Source organism: Lichenostomus cassidix, chromosome 4 (genome assembly GCF_008360975.1).
Source record: "Lichenostomus cassidix isolate B80296 chromosome 4, HeHo_3.0, whole genome shotgun sequence".
Taxonomy (NCBI): Eukaryota; Metazoa; Chordata; class Aves; order Passeriformes; family Meliphagidae; genus Lichenostomus; species Lichenostomus cassidix.
Genome location: NC_139484.1, coordinates 45,227,090 through 45,250,810, shown reverse-complemented (window position 1 = coordinate 45,250,810; position 23,721 = coordinate 45,227,090). Strand labels below are relative to the sequence as shown.

The following is a 23,721-nucleotide window of genomic DNA, read 5'->3' as shown; positions in this document are numbered from 1 at the left end:
GGTGTTTCAAGATGAGGTAGCAACTGGAAGGAGTTGGAGTGGCAGGTACATGCCAGGCTTAGGCAGCCTAGCTCACTTGGAGTTTGAATTTTTCTCATGCATCTTTGCTATACACCATAAAAAGCCTATGAAAGAGTTAGTAATTCCTGTACTAAGGGAATACTTCCTGTGTTGGAGCATGCACTGATTAACTGAGGATGTAAAAGAAATGCAGAATAACATTCACATCTTCAAGTATATTTAGGTTCTCTGTTCCTATGGGCAAATAGAAGACAGACTGCCAGTATGACAGGAGACAGTGTAATGGTAGAACATTATGCAGCTAAGGTTCTCATAAAATGCATATGCCTGTGGGAGGATGAGTTAAGGTTGCCCAGGCAATCTTATTTCTGGCATATTCTATATTTTCTGCATTTGACTTTACAACCTACACATTCACTCATCATAATTTTCTGTTGTAGTATGTAGCTATGACTTGAATTTACATCCTTCTTCCTAAAGGTGTTGTATTAGAAATGTAAAGTTTTCAGTATCTTTCGACTTCGGCACAAGGCCAGCTCAAGCCATGTTCAGGGCTGTGCCATCCTGGCTGAGACCCTGAGCAGGGCAGGACACGAGCACCCAGGACCACTCACCAGCTGGCCAATTGCTGCATGCCCAGAGGTGCCAGCTGAAATTTGGGGAGGTGTTAATCAAAGCTGCCTTCCCTCTCTGTAGTTTCAGGGATGTGACTTCTGGGTGACGACTCCACAAACTTAAAGGATCTGCAGAGGACAGACTTGCAGGTGGCACATGAAACAAACTCTTCATTTACTTAGCAGCTGAGAGAAACTGTACCAGCCCCAGAACTCCTCTGCCAGTGCCAACATCATCCCACAGTTGGCCTGGAAGAGCAGGACTTGTCATTGACCTTCCCTAACGCAACCCAGGCATTACCTCCTGATGAACTGACTCTGTTGTAACATCAGGTGAGATTTAGAGAGGCTGGTAATGTCACTTTAATGCCATAATTTTTAGAAGGCTTTAATATAGATCCTGAGGAGTTGCTAAAATGGCAAACAAAAATTCTGCAATGTTCTCTCATATACATTTTTTAATGAAGTATTAGAGAGTGTATTAATTCAAGACATTTTGTCACTGGGGCTTCCCCCCACTTTTCAGATCAAACCAGCACACTGTGTGCAGAACAACTGCTTGTACTGTGGGGGCACAAACCAGCACAAAAAATACTGACAGCAGATGGGCAGCCCTGAATGAAAAACAAAACCTTGAGCCTTTCACTTCTTGGATTAGTTTGGTAGCATTACATAAAGAGGAAATGGGGAAAAAAATGCAAGCTTAAAAGAAGATAAAATCTGATTAAAATGCAGACTAATATAATTGCAGAACATTACTCAGGCTTTCTTGTGGAGAGAGAAAAATGTCTGCTATTGTGCTGCTATAGAAACCACATAGGGCCTGTGAGTAGGTGAGAGTGCATGGAGCATGTCGTTCCCTCTCTCCCGCCTTTCTCTCCCCTGGAATGAAGATCCTATCTTGCTCTGTAAGCTTGGCCTTTGCTGGCTGGGAGATCTCTCCCAGTACAGAGAGAAGTTGTTTTCCTGCTTAAGTAGTTTCTTTTAATATCTCTGCTCCCTCCCTCTTTTGTTTTGCTCTTGGAAGGTGGTGCAGGGCTGTGTCGGAGGAGGGATGAGCTCCAGTCTTTTTGGGATTTTCACAGGGGCTGCTTCACTTGGCTTTAAATGTTGGGAGCATGGAACACATATGTTGTGCCATGGAAAGGGAGTTTTCTTGTATTTACTCTTATAAAGCCACAGAAAGACCTCACAGTGCTTTGGAAAGTAAATACTCATCTGGAATGAGCAGCCTTTGACTGTGCTTTTGCACACTGTGTCCACAGCACTTGTTTCTCTTAGGACATGAGTTAGAATTACCAAAGCACTAGATAACAAAGTAAGGTTTATTCCCTGGCTGTGAATGGAAATATGTTTATTGAAAGTGTAAACCACATCCAAACACACCCTCTGTACAGCAGCATAAAGTGAGCTATAGGAATACATCCTTGAAGTGTGGAAGTGTATTCCCACCAGCCCTGCTCCATGACCATCTGGCTAAGGCCTCGTCTCTGACAGCAGTAATTTCTGCCCGAAAGGATGATATAATAATTCTTTTATTTAAAAGGCTGGTGGATGAGAAAGCCTGTCCACACCACATTAGAGTTCCTTCTGGTCCATAATACTTAAGAAATTCGTGCAAAATTTGAGAAGATTATTTACTGCTGCTAATGAATTCTGAGGTAGCATGAAGTACTGAAAAATGCATCTCCTCCTTATTTATAAATGTGCACTCCTTTTATTACAGATATAATTTTAGTGCTTGTTCCAGTGCCTTCCTACAGAAATTGACTCAGTGACTCAAGTATGCATTTTAAAAGAACATATTTTGTATCTCAGTTTTTTCAAAAGTTTCACCTTTTAATCTGGCTGATTGTTTTGCTTTTGGTGTTTTGAGACAGAGGAAGAAGATGCTATTCTCCAGTTATTTTAGCACTTTTATCCAGTCCCTAATTAATAATCTCCTTTGTAAAACCAGTTTATTGAGGCGTTGTCTCATTTTCATCACCCTTTCCCGTTTCCTCTTTCTGTGGTTTCTACCACACCCCTTTATGTGTTGGAGACACCACTGCTGTATGCATCACTAAATGTTAGCATATTTATTTATGGAATGGTGTTAGAAATCTCTCTGTAGGCCTCTAGAAGGGATCATTGAATCTCACTGCCACTGAAGTACACCATGTATTTCCTTCTATAAAATCCTCCAGCTCAATTTTGCAGAAATTAGACTTGATTTTGCTCTTGCTGCTCTTGTTAGAGATCTGTTCCAGTGTTTTGCTTCTCTGACTGAGCTTATACTCACTTATGCTGACATTGGCCCTTAGTTTTAACTTTCCTGGCTCCTCCATTTTCTAAGCCCCACTTCTGTGTATTTTATTTTGTCTCAACTATTGGACTATTCTCTTACCTCAACCCATGAGCTTTGCTTTCTCTCTGATTCTCCTTCCAAGAGAGGCAGGCAGAGGAGAGTAAGCAAGCAGCTGTGAGGTACTTAGTTGCTGACTGGGGTTAAACTATGACAAACACTGATTTACTCTTGACTGGCTGACAGAATCATGCACTCTACTGCAGATATTTTCTGAAATTACTTATCTGACATTTCTAGGTTTACATTTCCCTTTTTAAATAGTTCCTACTCATCTTGAGATTAGCTAGTCTTTATTACCCAAGTGCTGAGCTTAATAGCCGATAAAAGAAATTTTTTTTATTAATATCTGCATGTCATTAAAGTTATCAAATTTAATTATATTTTCATTAAACCTGTTCTAACAGACATACAGTTTTTGCAGTACACTGCTCCCAGCTCTGTCAACAGCAGATTTCATAAGCATGCTTGTGTTCTTGATGACACTACTGTAATGAAAACATGAAGGATGACAGGAATATTGATGAATCACACAGAGCACTTTCCTTCAGTCTGACGCTTCCCATATAAATCACCCCTCTGTCATTGTCTCCTGATCCACATGCTCTTCTGATTCAACAGCTGTTTCCTATCTGGACAGCATCAGGTATTATTGATCCCAAATAGATTATATATACCACATTTCCTTTCTTGAAGAAAAAGGGAAACAGAGAAAGATATTTTGCAGAAGCGACATCTCATGTAACTGCATACTTAATATTTATTCCATTTATTCTCATATCTTTAATTATTCTTTCCTTCTAAATTTGTATAGATTATTGCAAATTATTTCCCCTCTTTCTTCAATGCAGTGTGCATTGTTCACTTGAGTGCTAGAGTGAAACTTTGTGCTCCTTTCACCTCATCCCCACACACTTGGCCTGTTTGCACTCTGAACAAGACCATTTGTTTTCCCCCACTGCAATAATTACCCATGACTTTCTTCCCATTACTCATCTTTCTTCTGCATCCATGCTTATTAAAATTAGAAGTAAAATGCTCTTGGTTTTCTAAATATTGTCAGGCTTCCTTCAATCTGTATGCCCCTCTGACTGCACGACTGCACCTCCCTACTCCTTTTTCCCTGGTTGAGGTAACTACTTCTAGCTGACATTATTTATCTTCTGCATTTCCTCATCTTGAAGACAAAACTTTCTTACGAGAGGGATCCTCTTCACTTTTACCTTTAGGTTCCCCATTTTCAATGACCTTAATTGCCAAGATGTTAGGTAATCTTCCATTAAACCCTTTCCTTTTGCTCAAGGTACAATGTCCAGATAATTTCTGTTGCATTGCCACAGAGAAATCCAGTCTTGCCTTTGTATTCAAGTCCTTGAGTCCTTCAGCCTTGTTGATTTTTTTTCTAATTGTATGTCTTACTCTTTCCGCTTTTGACTTTGAATACCTTTCCTTAAATCTGTTTTACCTATCTATTTATTTCAAACTGAAACTAGGAGACAATTTTTCCCCACTACGACCTCAGTAACCTTACAATACACCCACTACTCACTAAGCTAACTCACCATCGCCTCTGGTGGTGACCTGGTGGCCAGCGAGGAGAGCAGCTCCTGTGTTGTACCCAGCACTGCTCAGCCCCAGGCGTGCTTCATACTCTGCTCTCACCTCTCACAGCAAGGCAAGGCAAGGCAGGGCAAGGCAAGGCAGGGCAAGGCAAGGCAAGGCTAGGCTAGGCTAGGCAAGGCTAGGCTAGGCTAGGCAAGGCAAGGCAAGGCTAGGCAGGGCAAGGCAAGGCAAGGCAAGGCAAGGCAGGGCAAGGCATCCAGGGGTGGACACAGGAGGTGTGGGGCGGCCAGACTGACACCCACAGCACCGATGTCGCCGCCAGCCCGGGAACCAGGCAGGTGGCTGAGCCTCTATGGACGCCGCGCGTTTCCGTCAGCCTGGCGGGCTTTTGGGAGAAGACGGTGCTGTGATCTTCGGAAAAAACTCGATCCGCCGCCGTTGCGGCGCTGCGGGTGTATAACCCCCGAAGGGCGGGGAGGTCACACACACACCCAGACTCCTCAGTACGGACAGACCCTCCCGAGGCGCGGCTACTCCACCCCGCCGCGCCCCCGCCGCCGCTCTCCCGGCCGGAGGGGCGGGGTGAGGCTCGGGGCGTGTTTCGGGGCGGGACGGGGCGGTGTTCGGGCGCTCTGAGTGGCCGCCGGGGCCCGGGGCGGGACGCGGGGGCGAGAAAAGGGCCGGGGGCGCGGCGGCGGCAGCGGCGGGCGCGGGTCGCGGAGCGGGATGCGCCTGACGCAGAGCATGTGCACCATCGCCGAGTGCGCGCCCGGCGGCGACGGCCCCGCCAGCGCCCGGCCCCGCCTCGTCAAGATCGCCGTGGTGGGGGGCAGCGGCGTGGGCAAGACAGGTGAGGGGGGCGGCGGCCGGGGCGAGGGGTGGGGGGCTGGCGGCGGCCGGGGCGGCGGAGCGCGGCTAATGGTGCCTGTCCTTGCCTGCCCGCAGCGCTCGTGGTGCGGTTCCTCACCCGGCGGTTCATCGGGGACTATGAGCGGAACGCAGGTAGGCAGCGGCGGCGCGGCTTTGTTGCCGGCGGGATGGAGGGCGGGCAGGGGGCACCGCCGGGGGCAGAGCACTTTGCGGTGCCGCCCCTGCTGCTGCCCGGGCTGGTGGCGCGGGGTGCGAGCCCTGAGAGAGAGTGTGCAAACCCCAGCGTGGAGCCGGGGCACGGGTGGGAAGGGAAGAGCTCGCTCGTTCCCCCCGGGACCGCGGGGGCTCTGGGCAGGTGCTGTCCCCGGCCCGAATCCCCAGGGTGCGGCGGCTGCTGGCTCCCGGAGAGCCGCTTCCCTCCCCGCTCTGCTCGCAGCCCTCGGAGAGGGGCACGCCAGGCACAGCCACATGCGGGTTGTGATCGCAGCAGCTCAAGAGATGGGTTGTACCGCAGGTCTCTAACAGAATCCACTTTATGTAGTGAAAGTGCCCCTTTTGTGAAGGAGTCGTTTAGCTAAACAGGAACACATTCTGTAAACCAACTGTTGTATTGTTCTTTGCAAAGTGAGTGCCAGCGGCTACACGAGCTAGGCAGGGCCAGCTTAAAGGGGAAAATGGAGATGTGATGTTATGTACCTCGTTCAATGAGTACAGTGAGGAGTCTAAGCTAATGCCCGTGTGAAATATACAGCCTTCGGTTGAGGGAATTACTTGAAAAAGCCAAACAAATGAAAAAAAACCAACCAACCCAGAAAATCTTACAGGCCAGCCAACAGAGAGCTTCACTAAATTGTAGAAATACTAAATGACAAGAAAACTGCTTTTTTGTGTGAAAAAAGCTGGTTATTTTGCACACTTACCATCACCATTCAAGCTAAGACAGTCTTTAAGAATGATCAAGGGGCAGCAGAATGGGCAGCAGAAGCAACATTTGTCTGTAGCGTGGTGACTGTACTTGTGAACCTGCTGGTGTTTTTGTCAGGTAATCTCTACAGCAGGCACATCCAGGTGGATGGAGAGATGTTGGCCATCCAAGTGCAAGATACTCCAGGAGTTCAGGTGAGCTAGATGCAACCATGCAGTTTACCAGAGAAGCTCTAAATGTTTGTGTGCTTACATCCCTCTGTGCAGCATCTTGTTACGGTCTTTCTATAAAATATTTTGCTATCCATTTCAGAGTTTCATGTTCTGTGTGGGAGAGCTGGTAACTTGTGTTTTAACCAGTCAAGCCAGCTGTGTTGAGAGACTGTTTCACTGAATCATTTGTTCACTGGAGAGCCATTACTTTTGAGCGGCTGAATTACTGAAGTGCCTTATTCCTGTATATTGGGAACGTTAGGCACAAACCCAGAAACGATTCTGTGCAAATAAGGTATATGTGAAAACAAATGTCATGACCACTGCCCAGCAAGCTTCATAAATGCGTATGACAAAGTCTGCTACATTGTGGCTGTGCTCATTAGTGTGTCAAAAGTTAAAAGTTTTGAATGTATAGACCTGAGTAATCCTGGATTGTTGCCTTTTTGAACTGGGCAACACTCCAGGTCTAAATGCTTCCAGCTCATATCTTTGCTTCCCCAGACTTACTGTCTAGCCAGTTAATTTCCCATTCTGTGGAACTACAAAGTCTTTCTCTGCATGCAGAACTACTCAGGTCAATTTTCCATTTGAGTATAGCAAACTCCAGTGTTAAATTCCAGCTTTTTGCAGCTGAATCAACATCTGCATTTATTCGCTATGCTCAGATTAAGTTCATACTTACTATGTGAAATCCAAATATATGTCTGAAGCTGTAAAATGCTATTTGGCTTTACAGACTCTTGAAGACAGGTTCCTTTAATCTTTTATGACTTCAGCTATCTAATTTGAGACCATTCATTTTTCAGATCCATGAACACAGTCTGGATTGTAATGAGCAGCTGAACAGATGCATTCGCTGGGCAGATGCCCTGGTGATTGTCTTCTCCATCACTGACTATAAGAGCTTTGAACTACTCAGTCACCTTTACCATCACGTTCGTCAGCTGCATCCAGGGAACATGGTCCCTGTTGTCATCGTGGCAAACAAAGCTGATCTCTTGCATATCAAAGAGGTGGAGCCTCAGCAGGGACTTCAGCTGGCCAATATGCTGGGCTGTACTTTCTATGAAGTATCTGTCAGTGAAAACTATAACAATGTCTTCAATGCCTTCCATCTCCTCTGTAAAGAAGTCAATAAACAGCAAATAACCAGCACCCCTGAGAGGAGGAGAACCTCTCTTATTCCACGGCCAAAATCACCCAACATGCAGGATTTGAAGAGAAGGTTTAAGCAAGCTTTGTCTGCCAAAGTGAGGACTGTCACTTCCGTTTGACAGCGCTGCCCTTGATCTACCCAGCGTTTAGCTTGAGATTGAAACCTGGGGTGTTTAACACTACCCCATGTAGAATCCAAGGCATTGTGAAAGGAGGATGGTTTGAGTAGCCTTTTGCATGGTAGAAGTCTTTAAGCAATTGCTTAAAAAAGGAACATTATCAGATTAGAAAAGAAAAAACCAACCCAAAACCTCCTGAAAAATAGTTTTAGGATGTAACTTGCCGAACAGTATTTTCATTTGGAAAGGAAACTTTTTAGTACATGAAACAATTTGCCTTTTTTCCCAGTTGGACAGATTTGACATTCATTTTGCAGAAACAACCTTTTTGCTGAAACTCAACTTGAGCAGGGAAATGCCCTGAACTGCAGGTTGCTGTTCAGAAGTAACCACTTGAGTTTTGTTCTCACATGGATAAAGGACAGCATGACGCAACTCTTTAATTTTATTGCACAGTAGAACTTGGTTTTTTCTATGTATTTCAAAACAAATAAGCAAACAAGAAAAGTTTCTGTAAAAGTAAGTGTAAAATAAGTGGACAGGACTGAGCATCAAGACTGTAAACAATGGTCCTTTATTTTTACTAGCCATGTTATTGCTGACAACTTGACCAGTCTCTGTATGCAAAGCTATTGTCCACAGGGTGTAAACATATCTAATTACAAACAGCTCTTTTACTGTCTGAAAAAAGTACTCTCCAGACTAAATGGTCCAACACTGAGCTTCTGAGGAACGGGTGAGGAGTTGGAGTGTCTATTACAGATGCCATTCTAAGACATCCTTTTCTCTCTCTCCTGCGTGCAGTAGGCACAAAAAGAACAAAAGGTGTGAAGCATGGTTGGCTCCAGGCAATGAAGCTGATGGCTTGTTCTGAGCTGAGCCAGACCTTCTTCGTTCTTAAACACATGGCAGATTTATATAAATACTTACTTTTTTTTTTTAATATTGAGCCAATGGAGTTCAGAGCCTAAGGGCCTTATACACATGCACTTTAAAAAGCCAGTTGTGCTTTTGTTTAAACTGTAACTTATTTATTTCATGTACAGTTACTCCTTCTAGGGAGTGGACTTTTCATTCTTACTGCCTGGTACAACATTAAATTTTTGAATTGCATGTTTCCTTGTGTGTTCTTTGGGGGTGAGAAAAAACGAGTAACAACCACTGAAATGTTGAGACAAAGTAATAGCTTTCTCAAGGTAGTTAACATACATTGCAGAAACAGCAAGGTGTCCTTTCCTGCCTATGCTGTTGCTTTATTAGCATAAACCACAGCGGGGGAGCTCTCACAACTGCTTTACAACTTCCTTTTAAGAAATTCTTTTAGGAGAGGAACTGAATAAGGCAAAGACCTTTCAAATTAAAATGGGATTCTTCATTTCCACTTGTTAAAAATACTTTGGTAGTTCTCTCTAGTGAGAAAGGAATGGTGTGAGGTAGGTCAAAACCTGAAAGAACGTGAATTCTAGGTGACTGCAGGTTTTTTTTTTAAAGAATATTTATGTTTTGAGCTATATCACAATGAAGAACTTAATCAAATTGCAAATCTTCAGCTACCTTTTTCATGTTTAAAGCAGCTTTACTAGGAGCCTTCCTGAGGAGGAAGTTTGTGCTGGGACTAGGCTGACGACCATACAGGCTCACCTTGTTAGTACACAGCTGCAGTAAGTGGTGCAGGGAAACTGACAGGGTCCTGCTGATGATCCTTCAGACCATGAGTTACTAGCCAAGTGACTTAGGATTGGAGTTGCAAACAAAACTGAGCTTGCTCTTCCAGTCCAAGTTTATACCAAATAGTGCTTAGCTTATTAATATAGAAGTAAACCAATTTCCCAAGGGTGGCTTTATGTTTTTTCCTCTTATATATACTCAATACCTGTTGAGTATTGCTTGGTGTCACAGGCAGAGGACTCAGACACTCCCTGCCCATGCAAAATTCTTTGGTGCTGTTTCTACTCACTTGGAACTGGCAGGGAATTCCTCATCCCTCAGCCTTTTCCCCAAGCCCAGGTTCTGTGTAGCTGCTACATCTATTTCCTACAAATAAGCTTACTATTGCACTAGGGCCACTGGAAAGTCTCTGCTGTACTTTTGGTCTATAAGTGCTTAAGTATGAGATAGTGGCTGAGTTCCAGCATCAATCACCATCTCAGCCATGGTCCCACTGGCTGAGAAGATTCCTCTAAAGTGTGTGTGGGCCTGGAAAACTAGTTTCTGTCTCAGTCAGAGGAGTTACTTGACCCAGAGGAAGCGCAGGATCACCAGTGTCTACTTAGACTCACCCTCTGCCTTCTCAATACAGTAGGTCTTTAGATGGCCAAGTCAGAGACCTGAGAGCATTTGATGAAAGAGAGGTGGGGGAGTGAAGACCACAACTGGCAGCCTCCATCATCTCAGGAAAGCAGCAGCATCTCAGAGGTGTGAGTACCTGAGCTCAGCAATGGCCACTGGACATAGGTGAGCTTTTCTGCTAGGAGTGGAGTGTAGGAAATGTACTAGGATGCCTCCCAAAACAGAAGGTCTAGATTCCTAGGGGCAGCCAAATAACGTAAAAGGGGTTGCAGGAATATGCAGTTCTGGCACGTGTAGCTCTACACCCTAGGAAAAGGAGATGACCGATCAGGTTTGGCATTGTAAGAGCATTGATTTATTGATTACAGAACTTACAAAACAACCACATTCTAAGAAAGATTGAACAGTACAGAATGACAGAAAAACCAAGAGACTGGCTACTTGCTTTCCAGTTGCTCTAGTCAAACTATTCCTTGAGCTTTTAATACTGCAATCTCATAACATTTCTCAATTTTTATAGCACAAAGTTCCATTCTATAGTCATTCTTATAAATTTCTCTTCCATAGAGGCGACATTGTCCATGCTTTATAATCAGTCCATTGTTTCCTTCCAGCCACTCAAAAGTGAACTTAAACCAAAATGCACCCTTTTCTGAAGACCATTATAAACATTTAGGAGAACTAATGCTAGCTAGTGAACAAAATTTAAAAAACTACTTCCCATTTAATCTACTCCTTTGGCATAATAAGGAATACTATGATAGAGTGAATGTCACTTAATTTCACATTCTCATCTCAGTGTAAGCTGTAGCTGTAGCATTACTTGGATGAAGCAAGAGGATGCAGCTTTAGAGCTCCACCATTTTATGTTGCAATTTGAAAATCTTGGTGCTATATGCAATTAAAATCTCTATTGGCTGCTGCTCTTTCATCACGGATTGTAGCAAAGTTTTATAAAGAAAATTACATAACTGAATTTGATTGCAGCTCTTTCATGATCATAAATCAAAAATAAAAACTGTTCTCTAATCATGATGTTCAGAAATCTAGCTCAAGAAAGAATCTGTGCTGTGGCCTCTTGAAAATGGGATCATGCCCTTTTTTTCCCCTTCTCTCTTTTTCTTTTTTAAATGCATGTGAGGGGAGAATTCTTTTGGGGTTATCATAAAACCATCACAGCCCATATGGCCTCCTGCACAAATCTACAGAGACGTGTGCCATCAGAAACAGCCTTTTCTTCTGGGACTGTGGGTGGAGAAACTAGAGCAGGAAACGGAAAGCTGAGAGAAAAGCAGCCATGTAACCCAGCCCTTGAGCCTGGCTCTCTGCTTCCCTGCCTCTAAGAGTCCTGCTGAAAGAGCACCACAAGACTGGGAGCTGCTGTGCCAGCTAAATCAGGGCTGTGTTCTATAATCTCTCCAGAGTGAGGGACAAAGTAAGAGCAGAGGTTGTTAACATTGTATAAGGCACATGTTTTGGACGGTAGCATGATAGAGGGTGGATTTTGCTAGCCTTTCACTCCCTCAATAGCATTTCCCAGCAGCTGCAAGCCCAGCAAAGCCATTAGGAAGAAAGGTACTGCTTGGGGAGTGCAAACTGTGCATCACCTGGTCCTCAGCTGCTCCTGTTCTAGGGAATTATTACAAACAATCACCCTCACCATGCTGAGTGAGGCTGGGAGTGGTTCAGCACTGCAGAGTGCTATCGTTAAGGAGGAGAGATTTGTTGCATGACAACTGAACCATTTTGAAGAGATGCCCATGAGCTTCAGATGCTCCCTTGCAGCCAGATACCCAGCTGTTTCCCCTGGAGCTGTACCTGCAGCAGGTGACACGTCAGTTTTTGGAGGGCTATTGAGAAGAGTGCCAGACCAGGGATGTGATGTTTCCAGGCAAGGCATTCACTCAGCTTCTCCATAGCCTCCCCCATCAGATATCAGCATCAGGCTGGAGATGGTCTGGGGCAAACAACAACTCAACGGCACTGTGTGGTGTCAGGAGTACAGAGGAGAGCACAATTACCTGAACGGAAGGGAACAAGAAACAACAAGTCAAACTGAAAGGGATTGAGACAGTACTAATGAGCCATAGATAGGAACTGTTTGCTTTACCCAGCTCTAGACAGGCTGTCTGTTTCTGGTGTTTACTGACAGGGCAATACAACTTGTCCAGTGAAACTGTCTGCTCGCTAATAACTGCAGTTAAATCACTTTACGGAGCATAATGACTGGTAGCATTGTATACTTAATGAATGTGTGCTTTGACACATTTCTACCCCCATCTTACCCAGTGATTTATTGTGACTGCCATTGCATTTACTGCAAGGCACCAGCTGATGAAACTGTGGTTTCCTCTCCTATAGCACAGATTTGAGTGAGGCCTGTTTCAGCTGAAGGCAAGGTGAGCACCACAGAAGTTCCTGCTGCAGGGAGCCAGACTCCGTGTTCAGAAACATCTCTTCAGACCAGGCACAGGCTGTTCTTCACATCAGGCTCAACCTTCAGCACTGTCAGATGCTATCACCTTGCTTTCTTCCAGTTTTAAATCCCAGACAGGTCTGATGAATGAAACCATTGCTCACTACAACCATGAGACACATCCTGCTAGGTGCAGGTATCTGTTTTCCTTAAGTGAAAACCAGTATATAACTGCCTGGTGTGAAGGCTTCTCTGCAGGGCAAAGCTATCATCCAGGAGGGACTGTGTATACTCTTGCTGTGAGGAGCTAACCCAGGGTTGAAATCACAGGATACTGCTCTTACTGAGCCCCAAGTTTAGCAATGTCTGTAGGGTCAAGACTGCAGGCAGGATCTGGGGGCAGATTTAATCATACTAGCCCACTTGAAAATGAATTTGCTTCTTCAGCACAAAGGCAAAGAGAGGAAGCAGAAACATCAACAACAGAGTATGTCTGTGTGTCTGTCTACTGCAGCACCTATTAAATGCCTTGTACTGTCCATCACATGGCAAGTGTGTGGTAACACTGCATTTCAACTTTTTTTGTTGTTCTTTCTTTCATCTTTTCACTTCAGATACTGACAGGATCCGTTCTGTATTGGTGATAGGCCCCCCCCCCACTTCTCCTCTTCCCTTGTCCTCCCACACAATCTCCAGCAAACTGACACTGATTATCTCTTCCTTCATAAGCCTGAAAAACTCTCTGTAACTTGCAGATGCCAAAGACTGACACTGTCTCACTTATGTTACATGAGAATCAGACTATAGCACAGTATGTGCTCATCTTGTTATCACGCGGCTTAACTCTGAAAAACACTAAGGGACATGTTACCAAAGTTTTTGGGTGCACAAGCCAAACATCAACAATAGCCACTGACAGATAAAAGCAATTTCTTCTTGGAGTCCTACCACTGAACCCTCAGGGAATTTGTGCAACTAATAGCAAGGCCAGAGTGAAAAATGAGATCTGCAACTTCGATGTCTCAGTATGTCCTAGGGCTCATCAAGGGGGATAAATGTGAATGTTTTTTCTTTCATTTTTCAGAGAAGAGGGGAATTGCCCAGATAAGTAATGTCCATCTCTTCTCCAGGCAGCTCTCTTCAGGACAGTCCTTTGCAGACCTTCTCCTTGTTCCATACTCCATGCCTGTCTTACAGCATGCCTCTTTCATGCTTCACCTGAAGGGGTACCTCTCCTAGTGGCAGCCAAGGTGGAAGAGGCAGGAGCTCCCATCCTGACCCACTGAGCTCCAATGGCAAGTTCCCCCTCACAGAAGGCAGGGAAGAATGCAGCTAACATCTAAAGGTGCATCTGAAAGGGTTTATCTGTCTGCTTGCCTCAGTCACAACCACACAGAAGGTTGTGCATGTTGGGAGAAGGGAGGGGGAAACATTCTCTAATGCTTTCCCCTTTATTACTCTCCTGATTAAAGTAGAAAAAGAGAAGTAATTTCTTCAAAAATAGGATACTTCTCACTAGTTATGGGGAGCTATTTACCACTATCCAAAACCAAATGGTGCATAGGAAACACTGTATTCCTTTGTGCTTCTCCATGAGAAATAAAATTGTCATTCATATTCAGATGCAGAGCTGTTCTGTGGATGGAAACATGTGTCTCTTATTCTACATTTAAATGTCATTTGCCTCAACTCCAAACAGTTGCTGAAGTAATCAGTGCACCCTGTCAGTTTTTCTTCAGTTACTTTACTCAATTTTCGTATATTTGTCCATTTTTCCAAGAGCCAGTAATTAGTATAAATGTTAGTGCTTGGTTTGACTGGAAGGGACTTGGAAGACCAGTGTTTCCCTGAAGCCTGAACCTGATTGCCTGAACAGCACAAAAAGGCTCTGTTAAACCCTGGCTTGAGTTAGAAAAATGCCTGGCTTTTTGAAAAGAGAATAATCCTAAACAGGTGGTGCATATTCACAGCTATAGTGAAGAAATCCAGGTAAATCCAACAAACATATAAACTTTTTTTTGTGAGAGACTTGCACAACTGCTTTATTTCTTCTTTCTTTTCCTCCTCCCACCTCTCCCCCAAAGTCCTTTCACCTCTAACACAGCATATTTGGATAAAGGGCAAGATGCAGTAAAAGCTTAAAATGCTTTAGGAATCTGCCTTAGAGGGTGACCTGCTGCCAGGGTTAAGCCAAAGCAAAGCAACACCAGATCCTGTGTCACCACACTGTCAAGCCTTAAGTCCCTCTAGAAAGCCAGTTGAAAATCTCCCTGCATAGTTCTCAACCAACTCAGATATTAACCCTCTGTTTATCTTTCAGGGTGTCTTAATATATTTTGTGTGTGGATTAACTTGTCCATCAGTGTGTCACAACTTAGTTCCCCTCCAAGAGGGAAAAGAATTTAATTTGCTGTTTTGAGGAGATTAGCAGTAGGCTAATGGGGAAGAGACGTGTTATCAGATCAAAAAAATCACTGCTAAAAATGGTACTCCATCTTACAAAATACTGCTTGAGATTGCCTTGCAAAGACAACTGAAACATGGAAAACACATGTCAAACTGAGGGGCTGCTCTGCCTTTGGTTGGCTCCATTATGCTAATGATTTATCACTAATCAAAATTGCATTCCACAGTAACTGGAAACAAGATGTTTACAAGCCACCCTGGAAACTAGAGTTAAGTTTAAGATACAGCTGGTCACACAGCACTATAGAGTTTTTGTATTACCCTGTGCATCTGCAGTACTCAACAGACACCTGATTGGTCCTCCACAGTTAATGATGATTTTTAACAGCTGCTCACCCATCCTCCTCCTCTCCCTCCCTTCTCCATTGAGATGACAGTTTCTGTAGTCAAGTTCTGCTGCCAGAGACTGAATGAGGCAAAGACCAGCCACATGGACATTATTGAAGCTTCACTGTGGGAGTCAACCTCCTTCCAGGAGTCCAACAACACCTTCAAGGGAAGCAGAGACTTGGGGCTTTCTCCACATCACCTGCTTCAGGGTATTTAAGGTCTAGTGGTCAGGTATCTATCAGAGACACCTGGCCAGATGCAGGAACAGTATAGCTGTATCCAGGGTAATTTATTTTGCTTCTCACCTATGCTAATTGGTGGGCCTGCAGGATTACCACTGAAAAGTCACTAGGTGGTACCCAGACTCCTTCTGAGTATCCCTGCGCTATGTCCCGTAGATGGACTGCCAGGAAGCCTGGAGCCTTTTGGACAGCAAATGTTTCTGTTTATAAAGAATACAAAGAAACTAATCTTTTGAGACATGATGAAAGCTCCTTCAAATTAATGCCAGTCTGTTCTGAACTCTCCAACCTGAGTTTGAACTTTTGTTGCTGACTATAACATGTGAAAAAACAGACCCTTGGTGCCTGAATACTTTTTGCCTACAGATATTACACAGCAACATCCTAACATTGTTTCTGTGCATTTGGCTGTGTGCAAAACACTATTTGATGAGTTTTCTTACTTTTTGTTTGGATAGGAACTGTGTGTTTAGAGCTGTTTTTTTACCTGGGTACCAGGTTTGCGTGTTGCTACCAAATCCTTCACCATTTTGACCTCGGAGACTGACACTCCACCAACCATAAAGATAATCAGCAGAGGATGATCACCAGGGTGAGGGCGATTCACCTGTAAAATGAAGGAAAGTACTGTTTGTACTTGCTTCATCCAAATCCATGGATTTGTCCAAACCTAGGGATTATCAGTGATCAGCTCCCTGAGCTGCTCGAGGAAGACCAAAGAGGAAGCTCAGGAAGAAGTATTCATGGAATGCTGGTTTCTGTAGCAGCTGAGAGGGAAATCAATGCGATGATGCCCAGTTAGAACTATTTAACTGTTTCCAGGGAAATAAAGTCTCCATGGATTCCACTGAAACCTATGGGAGTTTCTCCTGAAGTCTCAGTGTTTCTCCCTCCTTTCCTTCTTTGTTACTTTCTTCCCTTTCCCAGAGTGGGAGGAGAGTACTTGGGTGGATGTTTATTTTGGATACACATACACATGAGACTTTAAGAAATGAGGGGTAAATTACTACCCAGTAGAAGCAAGGAGTCCAGCCTAAACATTCTAGAATCCCTGCCTGAGGTCGACAGGGAAAAGAATTTTATGCAATATGTTTTCACCAGTGCACTGAATAACCTTTTACCATTCATCCAATAAAAATAAATCAGCTCCATTGTAGTATAAAATCAGTTTCTAGCTTGTTTCAATTCAGAGTTTTCAATGCTTCTATGACTGCCTTGTAACTAATATAGAGAAACTTTAGCTCTAACGAATTGTCTTTAAAATGGCACAAACACCCCACTTCAGTTAAGACTTTATAGAACTGCATTTTCATTTAAAATGTGATGGCGATGTTTTACATCAGTTTCCTCTCAGCCACTTCTAGAAGTTTGATGACTTTACTGTTTCCTAGCAAACTGTTTCCTTCTTGAGAAAACACCCTCCCCTGACACTGCCTTGATCCATTCTTTGGGAGTGATGTCAACAGAGCCCATGCAATTGCTCTTGTCACATCACCCTGGAGTATGAAACACTCCAAATGTTTGGCTCTGAAAAGTGACAAAACAGTTTAATTCCTTTTTAGACTCTCTGCCTCCTTTCCTTGCATGAGCGTAGGCTTTTAACAGCATTCACTCAACAGGATGAAAGTGGTGTCAACCCATGTTTGGGCACAGCAGAGCTCCTTTGCTTTCCCCACCACAGCAGCTTTCTTTGATCCTTGTGGCTCCAGCTCCTGAGGGTACAGCTCTTCTTCTTTTCCTTATTGTGGCTTTCCTATATTTAGTCTTTTGGCACTTTTTCATCCTGCAGGTCTGTCAGGCTTTCTGCCTGGTAACCTTCAGCAAGGACTCTTCCTTTTGAAGGCAGCACAGGGAGATGGCATGTTCTCTCTCCAGGCTAGCTGGGTTTGATTACATCAGGCTCCCTGTTCAATGCTGCTCCCCAGGCAAGGAGCTCTTGAATTCCTGGGAGCTTGAAACTAATACAAAACCCCTTAGAAAGATGTATTAGTGAACTGAGTATTTGCATACTGGGTATCTTTTCTCTTACTCAGCCCCACTTTGCTGGCCATCTTCATTGAGCTGATGGCACAGATAGCATATATACTACAATTCCAGGGCACTGGAACAGGCTTGCCAGGAAAGTGGTCACAGAACCACGCCTGCCTGGATAATACTCTTGGGCACATGGTGTAATACTTGGGAATGGTGTTGTATAGGGCCAGGAGCCGGACTTTATGATCCTTGTGGGTTCCTTCCAACTCAGAATATTCTGTGATTCTGGGATTCTATGATTCTTAATATCTTTCCTAGCGACAACAAACTCATAATAAACATGCATGCAGAAAATTGGGCACTCTGAAAGGACACCCAGTATAAGAATTGAAAAACACAAGCTTTGAGGGTAATGCTAAAGAGAAAATGTCTTGACAAATCATTTCCTTCAGTCAAAATAAACCTAGATCCAAACACATGGTGCCTATATAAAACTTACTACTTTTCAAAAGACTAAAGTTCAAACCACAAATTCCAGAAATGCATATTAAAAATACTATTAGGCATGCAAACTCTAAATTAAATTAAATTAAAACAGAAATGAAAAGGGTCTTGGAATCTGTAATTTTGTTATGCTATGTGTAAGCATTTTGAAGGAGGACAATACTTTGGGTACAAAATATTTGGCTGAGTTAAGAATGCAAGTTTCTGCCAATTTTTTTTTTTGTTTGATAATACAACCACCCAAGACTCTCCCTTTTGAAGGATCTGGCTGCATGTAGCTAAACACAACTCATTTCAGTGATACAGAAGAAGAACTGAAATGCATTGCAACAGAAGTAATGGATCTTCTGGGATCCTTCTACAGTTCAGTTGATTTGGGACATTTCCAAGGCCTCTGAATTTACTGTGAAATTGGAATTTTGCAAAAATCCCAGAGTGAAATTCACTTGCCATACAAAATGCCATACATAAAAAAAAATGTTCCGAGAGCTATCTCAGGCAATTAGAAAGATTAACCAAAAAACCCTCAGTGCCATTATGGTGAAGTGAAGGAGCCCAAAGGAAGGGGGGATGGTGCCCTAAGCCAGCAGAGTGTCCCAGTAGGACATCAGGGCCTTCTCTCCAGCTCTGAGCTCACCATTCTGGGTATGCTCAGGACACTGGTGGTCAGAGGGCTCTTTGCTGGTGCATGTGTCTGCACAGAGGAGAGAGAGAGAGGAAGAGGTGGGAAAACAGGGTGGCAGTGCTCAATAAAACTCTAAAACTGAAGCAGGAAGGCCTTGGATGACAGGTTTGTTGTCATGGCTCAGGGCAGCTCACAAAACACAGCTTTTTTTCTCTGGGGAAAGTCAGCAGAAACAATATTCATTGTTCTGTGAGGGATAACTCACCCAACAAGGACAGCAGCACTGATGACTCTGGTATTTGTGACCAACCAGAAACCAATTAACTTAGCTAAATAAGGAAAAAGGAAAACAGGCCAATCACCAGAAACTAGGCTGCTGTGCAGGGCACTTGGTATCAATGACAGCGAGCTCAGATCATCAAATAACACATGTCATCTAGAGCAGCAGTCAAAACAGGAGTTCTTGAGGTAGGGAGGCCTTTTCTCAGCATCATCCTTTAACTTCAAAACAAACACTTCTGCCAGACAAACAACTTCTGGATGAGAGATATCTTTAAAACTCTTTAAAAGATATCTTTAAAAGTTGATATAACACACCTGAGGCAATCACCAAAGTATTTTTATGTGAGTTGGCATTCATACTCAGGCATTAAGAAAGAAACAAAAATAAGGAAGCTCACAAAATAATGACTGTGCTGATGGTGTGATTGTGTCAGAAATACAGGTTGGTCAGAAACTCATTCACACAGCAACTGAGCACATGCCAGCAAGCCAGGCTACAAACTAAAGAAACAAGCATGGACACATATCTGTGAGGTAGGGGACGATGCCTGTGAAATATTCATCCTACACAAAGCTCACTTGCTCATCTCTTAAATATTCCTTATAGAAAGATATTTGTCTCACCAGGAGAGGTGCACTTACAGGTACATATTGCCATAACATACTTATGTGTGTGTCTCTCTCTCACTCTCTCTCTCACACACACACACACACACACACACACACACACACACACAGAGTTAATAACGATAAAATAGTCCTCAAACTAGTTAAAGGCGTTGGTGTTTCCATCTAACCATTTAGGCCTTCTGAAGTCCTTATATTCTTGGGTTTTTTCTTTTTTTTTTTCTTCTTTTTAAGGATAAGCTATATTCCTGCTTAAAAAATCTGCAATAAGCAAAATACAATGAAATCAATACAATTGTGAGAATTACTGGTAAATTAAACCAACAATTTAAGAAATTACTTGGGTGCACCAGCTCAGTTACTTTGTTTGATGGTGAAATGTGTTTTTAATTCTACTATTTTTGGAACACTGGCATAAATTTTTCAGTTCTAACACAAGAATGGATATATATTGGGTCACTTTTTCTATAGCTATCCTCTGTTGTCTTGGGGCTTTATCATTAGCTGTGAAGAGCTGATAATTTCAATTTAGGAACCTAACTGAATGTATTTTGGAAATCCATTTCAACAGTGGAAAGAGATTCCTGAAAACAAGCACTGGATTTTAGGCTTATTTGCTTTTGTGCTCAATATGAGCTTTATCTGAAATAACAGAAAAACAACTGTTATTCTGACAGTGGCTTCTAGAATAGGACCAACACAACAGTCAAAACTATTTTTGTCACCTGCAGGTCTAGCAGGCATTTGCACAGAACAGAAAACACTTTTTTCTTTACTGTTACAATAGAAACACAGAATCAAGTTGGAAAGAATCTTTGTAGCTCATCTAGTTCACCCCCTGCCCAAAGCAGGGCCAACTTCAAAATTGTATCAGGTTGCTCAGGGCTTTGTTTGGCCAATCTTTGAATATCTCAGAGACAGAGAATTCTCTGGACTTAACCACTCTTACAGTTAGTATTTTTTCCTTGTATTCAACTGGAATTTCCCTTCCTGCAACTTGTGTCCACTGCATCACACAGTTTGCTGATGTCTCTTCCATGCTGAGGGGTGGTGGTGGTAAAACTGAAAGAAGAACACCAGACACAGTACTGAAATGTACTGTACTCATAATGATAGTATTGATGTGGTTTGATGTAAATTTGGGGTTGTTTTTAATGGAGAAATCAGAATATGCAGTAAAACAAGGCTGAATGTACAACATGCTGGCTACTCCACACTTCAACTCTGTAAATATTTAGCATGGGCTAATTTGTAAAGCAGAGAAAATTCTTGCACAGTGACTGTCTCAGATGCTAAGAGCATCCACAAAGTAATTTCTACCTAATAAGCTTCCTTCCTCCCCAGTACAACTGGAACCATATCAAATTATAGAAAAGGTATTGAATACAGAGCTCGTCTTTCAATTCCCTGTGAGACCAGATTGTTCATACTTACTTCTCTCCTATCTCAAGGCTGCTGGGTGTCCTTAAAGTCCTTTGATGAGGTGCTATGTGGAATGCCTTTTGGAAATACAAGTAGCTAATATGAATGGGCACTTGCTTATCAATTTGCTTGTTGGGTGTCTCCGAAGAGCTTTAAAAACTATATGTGAGTTAGGACTATCCTTTACCAAAACACATTGCCTCTTCCCAGACATATCATCCTTATTTTGGTGTCCATCATCACCCTTATTTAGATGTTCAGTCTGCTCCATTCCTCTTGTTTTTTTCAGCAGGTACTACCTGTCTGCACTGTACCTGCAATGTGATGCCTCAAGCTATTCCCAGTCCCCCTGCAAGGATCTAACCTCCCCTTAAGTTCTATTGAACAGTATAAATTCAAATATATAAAATCAGCTAGTTCTGCATGATGCTCTGACCTCAGGAAAATCTTACTGATGAACTTGGGAAGGCACATTACCTTCATGAACATGCTGAATCCAGTTTTAAGGAGATCAGTGAGGCCTGATGACATATGCTCAATATCAACAGGATCGGGCCTATCAGGATTACAGATCTCTTCCACCACCTGTTTCAGCAGAGGTTTGTAGGAAGCCTGCACAAAAAGAACAATGTGTTGTGAGCAAACCTGTTTAGACTCAGTGCAACCATGATTCTAAATATTTTATTTCTATTAAAGGTAACAGAAATAATTATCCCAGAAATGAAAGCATTCAGAGAGTTTGTGACCTTGACTCCAGAAGGTGTGCATCAGCACAACATCAAACTGAAAAGACTGGAAGAGAGCCACACATTTACGCTGCCCCATATGTGTTATATAGAGACAAGGAAGAAAGTGGGGACTTTTATTTTCTCTGGAATCTTTTTGGAGGTAGTATAGAAATGGATAATCATAGGGATGAGACTCTGCTGCCCATTATGCACCCAGATCTCATGCCCTTTTTAATGATTTTCCAAACACCTACACAGGGATTTTTCCTTAATTGACACTCCTGCCTTCTCCAAAGTGTCATGTCCCCACTGAAGTCTGGATGCCAGCAGGACAGGGAAGAGGCCAACTTGCCTATGTTGAGAGAGCAGAGCTAAGGAGTCACTGTTAGTCCTTTAGCTTCCATGGCCATGGCACTCCACATAATACTTCCACCTGTGGAAGACTCAAAAACCAGGCAAAACAACCCCACTGTTATCATGAATGTCAGAGCTTCAGAGAAGTCAGGGGCTAGAAAAAGCAGAAAATGTAAAGGTACAAATGGTTAACATGCTGGAAGGTCTACTCCCAAAGGATCAACCTTGTATCCTCTTCAGGGTCCACAAACCCAGGCTGAATGTGAATTAGTAGCCCAATAATTTCCACATTCCCATACCAAGGTTTAAACCACTCTGTCATCCTGAAAAAGTTTTTAAGATAAAACTTTTAGGGACTTACGGGAAGATGCTCTATAATGAAAATTCGGGCTTACTTGGTTTACAGATGGAGCTTTTTGTTACTGCTTTTAACTTTGCCCAAACTGCAATGGAACCGTGATCATTTCAGTAAGTGCAACCATTTTAGAAAATGAGCAGCTTTCAAATTAGCACATTTGTTTTCCTTTGGGACTAACCCAGGTATATATCATCCCCTAGATTTCTTAGGAGAATCAATTGTGATGTCATTAATTCTGTAAAGATGATATCTACAGGAGACATCTTGCAAGATAATAGTAAAAATGGTTGGAAAATAAAACACAAGCCACTTGGCTTGAAAGTAAAATTTTCTGGAGTCATTAAGGAAATGTTTTTCATCCAACACTTTGGAGTGAGAAACAAAGCTTACAGTTTTTGAATACAATCCTGTCAACAAAGATTTATACAACTCATCTAGTTCTTCTCACAACATGTGCATAATTTTTAGTTGAGCCAACAAAGCAAATTACAGCAGACATGAGCTGCAGGATCTTTTAGAACATGTCAAGATTTCTGTCAAATCTAGTCACGCAATAAACAACTGTTTGAAAATACACATGCAGGCATGAAGTCCTATTTATAAAAATCTGTTTAATATCTTCATAGATGAGGAACAGAAAAACATTAGGAATGAAATATTTTTGGAGCAGAGATCAAATCACAGTTTAACAGAGAGGCTTACTCCGTGAAATTAAAGGAAAAGTATCATCTGACTTCAGACAAAACTATGTACTCAAAAGACATTAAAAATATGCTATGATTTTGCTTGTCTGAATTTTCAGCACCAAAACTCAGTGCCCTTCAAAACAATCCAGTCAGATGACGAAGATACTAAAATACAGATAGCATGATCTCTTACCTTTTTTTTCAACTATAATGGTTTAAAATATTTTTTAAAACCTTCTATGACTTGAAATTAATCGACTAAATTTTTAGGAAGTTTTTATTTTTTTGTACAACCCCTAACACCTGCGTTGGTTTCTATCTCATATAATGAAACTTTTATCAATTTTAAATTTTGGCAGGCACAAATTGTGTTTAAAATAGCTGTTAAAAACCGCAATAGCAATGGAACACACTACAGACAATCTAATAAAGAGGAAAGAAAGAGAGAGAGAGAGAGAGAGAGAGAGAGAAAGAAAGAAAGAAAGAAAGAGAGAGAGAGAGAATGAGAAAAGGAGAGTGAGGGCTGGATGGAAGAAGGAACGGAGAAAGGGATGGAGGAAGGGAAGAAGGAAGGGAGAAATCTACTTAGATC

General features: G+C 42.7%; 2 protein-coding genes across 2 annotated transcripts in view; one reads left to right on the top strand and one right to left on the bottom strand.

Moving 5' to 3' along the window:
* Window positions 1–5,211: 5,211 nt before the first annotated feature.
* Window positions 5,212–8,939, top strand: RASL11B (RAS like family 11 member B). The gene is made up of 4 exons (XM_085058966.1): window positions 5,212–5,392; window positions 5,488–5,544; window positions 6,455–6,531; window positions 7,359–8,939. The coding sequence occupies exons 1-4, from the start codon at window positions 5,269–5,271 to the stop codon at window positions 7,824–7,826; spliced, it is 726 nt and encodes a 241-aa protein (XP_084915092.1). The 5' UTR covers window positions 5,212–5,268; the 3' UTR covers window positions 7,827–8,939.
* Window positions 8,940–10,447: 1,508 nt separating this feature from the next.
* SCFD2 (sec1 family domain containing 2) overlaps window positions 10,448–23,721 on the bottom strand; it is a 189,715-nt gene continuing 176,441 nt past the window's right edge. Inside the window, exons 7-9 of the mRNA XM_085058964.1 lie at window positions 21,481–21,615; window positions 16,057–16,176; window positions 10,448–12,136 (exon numbers count right to left, since the gene is read on the bottom strand). Coding sequence (XP_084915090.1) covers window positions 12,044–12,136; window positions 16,057–16,176; window positions 21,481–21,615 — 348 coding nt within the window. The 3' untranslated portion in view covers window positions 10,448–12,043. The remainder of the gene's footprint in view (window positions 12,137–16,056; window positions 16,177–21,480; window positions 21,616–23,721) is intronic.